Source organism: Cynara cardunculus, unplaced genomic scaffold, assembly GCF_001531365.2.
Source record: "Cynara cardunculus var. scolymus isolate 2C unplaced genomic scaffold, CcrdV1 Un_Scaffold_816, whole genome shotgun sequence".
NCBI lineage: Eukaryota > Viridiplantae > Streptophyta > Magnoliopsida > Asterales > Asteraceae > Cynara > Cynara cardunculus.
In genome coordinates this window covers 56,592-67,426 of record NW_020200624.1, presented here as the reverse complement: position 1 = coordinate 67,426, position 10,835 = coordinate 56,592, and the positions used below count along the sequence as shown (strand labels likewise).

Here is a 10,835-nt window from a genome sequence, read left to right as displayed (position 1 = left end):
TATCTCTGTCCCGAACAACAATACAAATTTGAATTGTCATATAATTTAATAATGTATTTTGACAATAATCAGCATTATACAAACTACATATACATTGATAACGTTAAAACGTTAAACAACCATAAATAAGATTAAATCAAATGTATACATTATATTTCACTTGACAACAGATGAGAAAGGTTCGAACTATGTCTATGAAGCTGCTCAACTAATTAAAAGCAATTATGGATCTAAAATTTATTTTAAACTCGGTTATAAGGGGAAATAAAATATACAATATATGTCATGCACTGTATTGGTATTTTACACTTAGGGGTCGTTTACCAAATACTTACTCGGGTAAGCGTTTATCAAGTCACATTACCTCATCGGATAAATATGGTAAGGACTAAGACTCTTACCCAGTAAGAGTGAGACAAGGATCATGAGTCTTACCCGGTAAATGAGGGCGACGACTCTTACCACGGTAAGCGCTTACCGGATGAATTATTGCATATAATGTTATTTTGATGGACTAAAATCTTACCTGATAAGTAAATAATAGTGTTAAATTTTACCGATAAGCACTTACCAAATAAGTGTTTTGTAAACGGCCCCTTACCTGATAACTACGTGAATTAATCATCTATTAATTGCATACATGATTAATTCTCAAAAAATATAAAAAGTTATTGGTAATTTATTCTTGTTATGTTAATTTTGTAAATTGCATACATATTTATTTTATTCTTGTTAGGTTTATTTTGTAAATTGCATACATATTTTAATGACTTAATCATATATCAATTACATACATATTTATTTTATTGATATTATTAACGCATTTATATTTATATTATATTATAAAGTATTAGATAAAAACTCTTAAAATCATTTTTTATAAATGAAGTACTATTTTTTGATGCATATTTATTAAAATTCAAGATTACAAGTAAATTATACTTAAATACAACTTACTAAATCTTGATGTTTGAATTCGTGTAACTATCTATAGATAAAAATAATTAAATAGAGGATAAACATCTATTTTAAATATAAAAAATCTAAAATATAATTAGGATAATCATTGAGCTCTAACAAAATACTTAACTTTTATCTTTATAAAAAATTATATTATTAAATAAAAATAAAAAAAATGAATTAAAGAAATACACAAAAAAAGGAGAAATCTTAAATTGTTAGTTTGGTATTAGTATCAATATTTTTTTTTTTCCAGTTTTTTAAGATATCTTCATATTTATATTTTATTCAAAAATAAAAACATTATCGAAACTACATAAAACCGTATTACAACATCGACTGAGACAAAAAAAACGAAACATTAAAATCGATATGTATCTCGCTGCATTGTGGAAGTACTATTCTAGTAAATATTTTATAGCCAACAGGGTTTATAAATATTTAAGATGCGTTTGGTACACTTAACAAAATATGACAGAACATAATAGAGATTCATGTTCCACATTTGGCAATAATTTTATGTGGAACAAAGTGAAACAAAGTAGAACAGACATGTTCCACCTTTGCTCCATGAAACATGGTGGAACAGACTTGTATTTTACTTATATAACCTCAAAAAAATTATTCTCTTTTAAAACATAAATTACGTCCTTTTTTTTTACATTTTACTCATTATTTAAATTTTTATTTATTTTATTTTATACTTTCTAAACTTTTATTTTTCTCTTCTTAAAATATTACTTTTATACAGTTTCTATATTTTTATTAATTCATATAATTTATTATATATTAATAATTAAAAATAATGTAGAAAATGGATAAAATAAAAATTAGAAACTACTTTTTTTTATTTTAGTGTCATTTTAATTGGTAATGAAAACTTTATAATAATATATTTTGTTATAAAAAATAACTATATTAATATAATTTAATAAATTACATAAATTAATCAAAATACATAAACATATTTGGTTGGTTTTCTGTTAAGTTTTATATGGATAAAGTTGTCTATATGAATTAATCTATCTGCGGATGAGAAAATTTTTGTTTGAGATAGTTTTTTATAGATGTAAGGAGTGTATTTTCAATTGGGGATATATATTTGGAAAAAAAAACTTAGCTTTTTGCATAAAATTCCTCGTAGAAGCTTACTAAATAAGTCACTTTTTATATCATTAAACCACTAACAAACAATCATGCATAACTGATCAAATAATTTGTTAGTCTCGTTAAGCTTATTAACAATCAGACTCTTTTAAGGTAAATTGGTTTGTTGAGCTTTCTTTTACCAAACTTAAAAGAAAGAAATGTTCTGCTCTGTCTGTGTTGTGTCTTGTTCTTGTTCTGTACTAAACCAATCGCACCCTTAATGCTATATTAATCCTGCAAAACACCAGACGCTTGCTACGCAAATCTGACGAATTTGTTCTCGTAAGAGTGAAGCTGCTGAAATCTAGTTTTAGAAAATGTGTATATAATTGTTCATAGTTCAATGTGGCTTTTATATATAGGTTCTCTAAAATTGACTTTTTTATAAGGGCAAATTGCATGAAAAAATAACGTATTTTAATTTAATTCCTAGTTTGGGTAACTGTTAGCTCTCATCTTCTTTGAATGTAAAAGTATCGAAAAAGTAACACAGCAAGTATCGACAGAAGATGATCTGTCACAGAAGACCGCAGAGGACATTCAACAATGTATCCCATCTTACAAGTCAAAGGTGACAGAACCTCTGTCATGTCTCACAGAGGTTTTGGAAGAATGTTCCTCTGTATCAAGCTTTCAGGTCACATACAGCAGAACCTCTATGGTATCTCACAGAGGGTCTGCAATTAGTCTTCTGTGAGGATCTCTATGTACTTAGGTTTATTAGCTGCTCGTGCTAAACACGTGTTCATGTCAGTAATCTGCTTTATTTGGACGGCTTAGATTAAATATTTCGTCAAGGTCTGTCTTGGCGGTTATTTGCTTGTATAAAAGCAGCTTTAGGCCTTTGTATTTAAAAGAGCTTCAAGAATTGTAATTGTCAACATTTTTCCATGTGAAAATCATTTGAAGCATTTCTTTCTCTGTGTTCTTCAAGAGTTCTTCATTGTGTTCTTATTGATTTCTACCTGCTTGATTTACAACTGTCCGCTGCATACTCAATGTCTATCTATTTAATCAAGTTGTCCGCTGCATACTCAATGTCTATCTATTTAATCAAGTAAGTTTTCAATACCCTGAACTGAGTAATACGGTCCAACAGTAACGTATTCTCAAAACTTCGATTTTGGTACCGAAAGTAAAGTTTTAAATATTTAAGTATCCGGCTAACCGGTTACCATGCTGATGCGATATCCAACTCAGTATTATTTACTATTCAACCCAATTTCATCCTATCACTCATCACATCAGCATGGTAACCGGTTAATGCTTCAACCAGTTATCCAAAATAGGAATCAAGTTAGAATACGATACTTTTTCATGTAATTTACCTTTAGATTCTTTTTTTCAAACTATAAATCTTAGAATATACAATCTGTAAATATGTTCCGTTAAACGCATGCAATATGCCCTTTTGGTTATCCTAAAAGATGTACAAGTCCTTGGTAAAATACACTAACCGTCAAGCATTGGGGCAAAAATGTTGGTTTCATTTTACAACGTTTTGACTCGTTATCGTACTTAGATACAATTATTAGCTATATTTTTTTTTTCAAGAATGCATTATTATCAACTAAGATGCTCTAAAACATTAGGACGTGCAGCATCACCGTCAACAGTGGTTCTAAAATTGGACTTCAAACACCCATTATTGGCTTTGCAATACCACAAGAGATCAACGAAATACTTAATAACGACTAATGCATGAGATGAAATTTTGGTTTGGTACTTCTCTAGATATCAAAGAAGAATCGTAATCTAACCACCAATTCTTCCACCTTCCATTTCTATCTTTAGAATCGCTAAATTTGGAAATAATTTGAGGGTTAAGTTAAGTGCTTAACGTTCATATCGAGTACAACTGGGGCCGGCCCATGTGTCAGACGAAATGGGCCACCGCTCGGACAGCAAAGCCCATGGGGCATCACAAACCCAACACACATATACGGCTTAGTAGACTCGTTTTTAAAGAATTCCCAAATTTTTTTGCAACTTACTACCTCGCTCTGATCTGGATTATCGCACGCTCGCCTCCACAGCTCCACCCGCAATCCTCAAAAAAAGGCTCAATTGCTCACCACTCAGTTCACGACCTGCTTTTGGGGCTGCCCACCAACTACCACAACAAGCATCTGGGGCACCCACCAGCCACTAGGCCACCGGTCATAACTCACGACCGGCCTTCCGGCTTTTGCCTTCTCGCATATGTCTTGGTTCTCATCAATCACCCATTCACTCATTTCCCTCGGGGCTTCAAATGTTCTCTTTCTTAGTTACTTATCTAGACCCTAGCTAGTTATATGATTTATTGATTTGCTTGCTTATTTTTCTTTGATTCTTAAATCTTAATGTTTTGTTGATGTTTATTTGTTAAATGCTTATATCTCCGATGATTTGACTATTGGAGTGATTTTCTTAAACCTATTTGATATTTCGTTTTATCATTTGGTTAGGGGTGTTCAAAAAAACCGCCGGACCGCGAACACCCCTACATTTGGTTATTAGGAGCTTTGAGCATTGGTTATTTGCCAATTGCCTGATTTGGTTATTTGTTTATTTAACATGTTGGTCAATATTGCCAATTTCACTAAAAATCCTTATTAATTAGTCCTTCCATCAAAGTTCTATTAGTTGTATCTCATGGTTAATTACTTGTTTCGGTTTGAGTGTTTGTTCTCACTACTTCAGTTCGCTTATTTATCATAGAAATTTGATTTGCAGGTTGTATTAGTGTTTGGTTGCTTATTGATTGTTGAGTTCTTCCTAGTCCTACATGTTGTAAGAGTGAGCTTAGTGAGTCAAGTCAAGTCAAGTCAATCACAACCTTTACTAAATCAAGAATCCGCAGTTTGCAATAATCTCAAAATAAGGTGAAAAGTGTTCACAATATTGTAATGGAAAATAATTCCTTGAGTATTCTCATTCAATAACAACGATATATATACAGAAGAGATACAAGAACTTTCCTAACAAACTTGGCTGACAATAAGGAAACTAATATATATCCTAAAATTACACGATATGCACAACATTCTAATAGTCCCCCACAGTTGAAGCAGAAGCAAGGCACACGCTTAAACTGGACCGAAAAGTTTCAAATAATTGACGTGGTAAGCCCTTCGTGAAAATGTCAGCGTATTGGTATGTTGAAAGAACATGAAGTACGCGAATGTCACCGACTCGAACCTTTTCACGAACAAAGTGGATATCCATTTCGACATGTTTGGTCTGCTGATGTTGGACTAGATTCCTGGATAAGTACACTGCTGAGATGCTGTCACAATATATCAAAGTAGACCGTCAAATCAGAACATGAAGCTCAAGCAGAAAATTTCTTATCCAACATGATTCAGCAACTGCATTAGCAACCCCTCTATATTTGGCTTCAGCACTAGATCGTGAAATGGTGGGTTGCCTCTTTGAAGACCATGAGACCAAATTATCGGAGAAAGACACAATATCCGAAAGTAGAACGACGCGAATCAAGGCAACCTCTCCAGTCGGTATCAGAGTACGCTGTGAGAGTATGCCGGGGAGAGATGGTTATACGTATGCCAAAGTCAAGAGTGCCCTTTATGTACCGAAGAATGCGTTTCATGAAATTAAAGTGTGGTTCTCGTGGAGCATTCATAAAAAGGCACACTTGTTGAACAACATAGGTGATATCGGGTCGTGTGAAGGTGAGATATTGCAAGGCTCTTGCCAGTTGTCTATAGAGAGTGCCATTGACTTGAGGAGCGCCGTCCATGGCACTGAGCTTAGGTGCAGTACCAACTGGTGTAGTGGTAGGATTACACTGTACTCATGGCTGCCCGTTTCAAAATATCGTGTGCATACTGGGTTGTGACAAAAATAACCCCTGAGAGGTACTGGTAACCGCGATACCCAAAAAATGGTGTAATTTCCCGAGATCGGTCATAGCAAATTCTCGTGATAATGTGGCAATAATAGACTTTAAGAAGTTGGGATCAGATGCTGTAAGGACAATATCATCGACATATAAAAGTAGATATGCAGTATGTATACCGTGTCGGTATATGAACAATGAGTTATCACAAACACTGCTGCAGAACCCATTAGCAGTGATAGATGTTGCAAAGTGATGATACCAAGCCCATGGAGCTTATTTGAGGCCGTATAGGGACTTACGAAGTCGGCACACATGATGAGGAGCATGATGGTCCACAAAACCCGATGGTTGGTGCATGTAAACAGTTTCATGAAGGTCTCCGTGTAAGAATTCGTTCTTTACATCTAGTTGATGTATTGACCAAGACCGTGAAACAACAAGGCTTAAAACTGTGTGAATAGTCGTCAGTTTAACAACCGAACTACTCATCGCAATCAATACCAGCCGTTTGTGACTTTCCGTTTACTACAAAGTGAGCCTTCTATCGCTGTAGAGTATCATTGGCATGAAATTTTTGACGAAAAAGCCACATGCAATGTATGACAGGCCGATCCTTAGCTCGTGGAACAAGTTCTCATGTATTATTTTCTTTTAGCGCATTAAATTCGTAGGTCATGGCATTGTACCAGTTTCGGTCCGAGAGGGCTTTGGAGTAAGTAGAGGGTATGGGAATTATTGGTTTGGACGATTGTGTGTGAAGATTGAGTATTTGTCGGGGTTTGACAATACCATGATGAGAGCAGGTAGTCATGGGGTGGTGGGGGGCAGTTGGGGCAGCAGGTTGAGGTGGAGCAGCAGTTTGTAGGGGCGGAATAGGAGATAGCGGAGAGGGTGACGGAGAATGGGCGGGTGAGGATGGAGTGGTCAATGCAGTGGAAAGGTTGGGAAACATCGTATATGGGAGGGGAGGATTAGGATCGAGGAATTGATATGTAGGGGTGGTTGAGGGTTCGAAAAGTGGGAAGGTATGCTCGTTAAAGATTACATGATGAAAAGGAGAATTTTGCCCGTCGAAGGGTCATAGCACCAGTAACCATGAAAATTGGTAGGGTATCCGAGAAACACATGTGTTGAACGGGTGTCTAGTTTGTGGGATTGAGTGGAGGAAGTGTTAGGGAAGCATGTGCAACCGAAAACATGTAGATGATCGTATGCAGGGTGGCGAAGGTAAAGTGCATAGGTAGTGGTGTAGTTGTTTAACGTTTTAGTGGGTAGGATGTTGTAGAGGTAGGCTGCTGTGTGTAGGGCTTCGACCCAAAAGGTGGAGGAAAGGTGGGTATGGGCTAAAAGAGAACGAATTATATCATTTAGACGACGAATCATACGATCAGATTTTCCATTTTGTTGAGAGGTTTGGGGACAAAAAAACGAAAAGTGAGACCTTGTTGTGTGGCAAAGGTCTTGAATTATGTGTTATCAAACTCGTCCCTTAAATCATACTGAAAACATTTAATTTTTCGATTAAATTAGGTGTGAACAAGGTTATGAAATTAAGTAAAGTTGGTGATGGTGTCCGATTTAAATTTCAATGGGTAAACCCACACATATTGTGTGTGGTTATCGATTAGCACCATATAGTATTTATAGCCGGATTTACTAAGTACGCTTGAAGTCCATAAGTCACAGTGTATTATATCAAATGGTGCAAACGTGAGAGTAGAAGATTTAACAAATGGCAACCGTTTACTTTTTTAGATTTGACATGAATGACAAATAGAAGAAACACTAGGTTTATTACATGGAATAAAACCACGAGTACGAAAAAAATCTAAAGTAGAAGAGACAGGATGTCCTAGACGGTTGTGCCACATGTCCATTGTTGAGCTAGTGATAAGGGCGGTGGATGAGGAAGTGGGCTTGGTGAGCGGGTAAAGGTCTCCGGAACTATTGTGGCGTGAAAGCATCCTTCCAGTCATGAGTTCCTTCACAGAAAAACCACAAGAGTCAAATTCGATGGAGATGTTATTGTCATGAGTAAATTGGCGAACAGAGAATAAATTTTTGATAATATTTGGGACGTAACAAATATTGTGAAGATTATATGATTGGGTTGGAGTGGTGTATTGGGCATGCCTGGAACCCAAAACGGGAATACTATTGCCATTACCAACGAGAATAAATTGCTTAGAAGAAAAAACAGAGGGAAAAGAAATTTTACCAGAATCGGCTATCAAATGAGACGAGGCCCCCGTGTCCATGTACCAGGATGAGTCGGGTTGGTTGAGATGCATTGCTTGAAATGCCTGCCCGAGATTCGTTGGATCTAAAGCATCATATGTGGGATGTTGAATCGTGTCAGCGTATTGGGTCGGTGGCTGTGTTGGTGAGTAAGCAACATGGGCTGCTTAAGGCGGTGGAGCTTGTCCAAAAGCATTGGTTGGCGGATTGGGCCAAGAACTAGATGAGGGCATGGCGGAGGAGCCCACCAAGCCCAATGAGGGTAGGAGATACCCGTATACGGTTTTGTTCAAGCCGATTGTTGTGGTTGATAGGGACGACCACGACCATACGAATCCCGTCCCCCGCGGTTAGAATGACCGGGTTGGGTGTTACAACCACGACCCAGACCCTGTGGGCGCTGGTTGGTGTCACGAGGAGTGCTGGACAAACGATCATTAGAAGGAGGCGCCAACGAAGTGACCATAGCACTAGGGTTGGAGATGTTTTGTCGAGCTGATTGGTGATGTTGTTCAAGTTGTAACATGCTTCGTTCAGTTAATAACCGGAACAACGGTGTCATATTCTGGTGGTAGGTCACGAACGAGTTGCAGGACGAGACGATTTTCGGCGACAGAGCTTTCAACATCAGAAAGTTGATCTACTAAATCATTGAGTTTCTGGCAATACTCATCCAAAGGAAGACACCGATTGCAAGGTGAGGTTGGTGAACTTATGTTCAAGATCTCCTGTAGATGGTGCCATGCCTTATAAACGATGGTGTCGGTATCCAAAACCCGAACAAGAAGATCATCAGAGAGATTACCGTATAGCCATTGAAGAACGATGGCGTCGATTTCAGCCCAAGATTCATAGGTTGTACCCGTTTTAGCAGGTGGCGGCGTACCGTCAATGTGATGAAGAACCTTATATCCACGAGCATGGAGTTTGAAAAGTTTTACCCAAGAATTGTATGTGACCTTCGTTTCATCAAGAACTTGGATCTTAATCTGGATGTTGGCGACGATATAGACCAGATGTAAGGGAGATTGTTTAGGAGGGTTCGGTTCATTGGAAGCCATAAAGAGGCGGGACTATCATGGCAGAAGTGAGTGGCGATGTTAGTCGCCGGGAAAAAAGGAACAATGGAAAAAAGGAACAATCGCCGGAGAACCTTAGCTCTGATACCATGTAATGGGAAATAATTCCTTGAGTATTCTCATTCAATAACAACGATATATATACAGAAGAGATATAAGAACTTTCCTAACAAACTTGGCTAACAATAAGGAAACTAATATATATATCCTAAAATTACACAATATGCACAATATTCTAATAAATATTTCCAATATCAAAGGACTACGTTGGAATATCAAGATTAGGAGAAAATAGTTTGTAGTGGCCAGTAATAACATCATCTAAGTAGAACAATCAATAATCAAACCTAAATAATAGAAGTAAAGCAACGGGAGAGGGAGTGACATCGGTGTGGCATGGGGATGAGCTACTTAGCTTGACTAGGTTTTAAACCCCTTGAAAACTCTTGTATTCTCTCTTTCTTGGATTAGGGATTTTTTTAACTCATTCACCTATGACATCTAAAATCGTAGGAGCGCTATTGAGTACGAATATGCTACATACATATTTCATGTAAAACTTATGAATAAAGATATCCAATTAATTTGTTTACTGATACCGTATACCATTACAACCAAATCAAAGTCAGGGTTTAATTAGCAAAATGGGTCCTTGCAATTATACTCTCTCCAATTCGAGAAAATATGATCCCCCACCTTTGATACATTAAAAAAAATATCATCTTTTTCAATACATCCTTTATTTTATTTACCAATTACTTGTTGATAGCTTTAATTTGAGTTGCATACACTACTAGAAAGCAACTTGTTATCGACGGAAATTTTCATCTGGAAGTGGTTATTGATGGGTGATTACGCATGGACAATATCACCGGGAACCAATTGCTCGGTAAATAATATAAACGGATATTTGACGGATGAAAACTAATTAGTGATGTAACATTTTGTCGGTAACAGACCAATAGATTAATTTTATACTTTGAAAAATAAATCATAAAAACGCTTGTTACAAAGAAATTACAACTACAGATTTATGAGTGACCATTAGAGACGGATTAAGGAAGGATTTCCTTTTCCTTAGGTAAAAATTCTTTACTTCTTAGGTAAAAAAATTGATTTGGTGATTATTACACCATTTATCTGGGTAGAAAGAAGATTGCGCAAGTTGGATGGAAATTTGGTTTAACATAACATAGCAATGGGAACGCTAGCTAGTTGATTGGCATTTTTTGAGTGTCATTGCTTATTTGGAAATGCTTCCTTGAAGTTATGGTATGTTTTAGAGATTTTGCCCAACTTGTGAATCAACCATAGAGATATTCATACCTTTTTGGCATAAGTTGTATAAACTCTGCAAAATTGTATTTTATTGGTTTATATTGATTTTTATTGAATAGTCAATTGAATTGTTGAGTTATTAGCTAGGTTATGACTTGGATGAGTCTTAGGGACATTTATCCAGTTTTATTTGCTCCATGTTGAGCTTGGGACATGATATGCATTTATTGGGTTTTTATTTGAAATTACAAGTTTTGAGTGTGTTTGTCATTCATTTGAAATCA

At 36.1% G+C, this 10,835-nt stretch overlaps 1 protein-coding gene across 1 annotated transcript; it reads right to left on the bottom strand.

The window, feature by feature from the left end:
• Positions 1-8,727: 8,727 nt before the first annotated feature.
• Positions 8,728-9,255, bottom strand: LOC112501996. The gene has a single exon (XM_025105790.1). The coding sequence runs from the start codon at positions 9,253-9,255 to the stop codon at positions 8,728-8,730; it is 528 nt and encodes a 175-aa protein (XP_024961558.1).
• Between the last annotated feature and the right edge of the window lie 1,580 nt (positions 9,256-10,835).

Excerpts from the sequence above, each read along its gene's own strand:
- LOC112501996 (XM_025105790.1), bottom strand. The coding sequence starts at position 9,255 with ATGGCTTCCAATGAACCGAACCCTCCTAAACAATCTCCCTTACATCTG.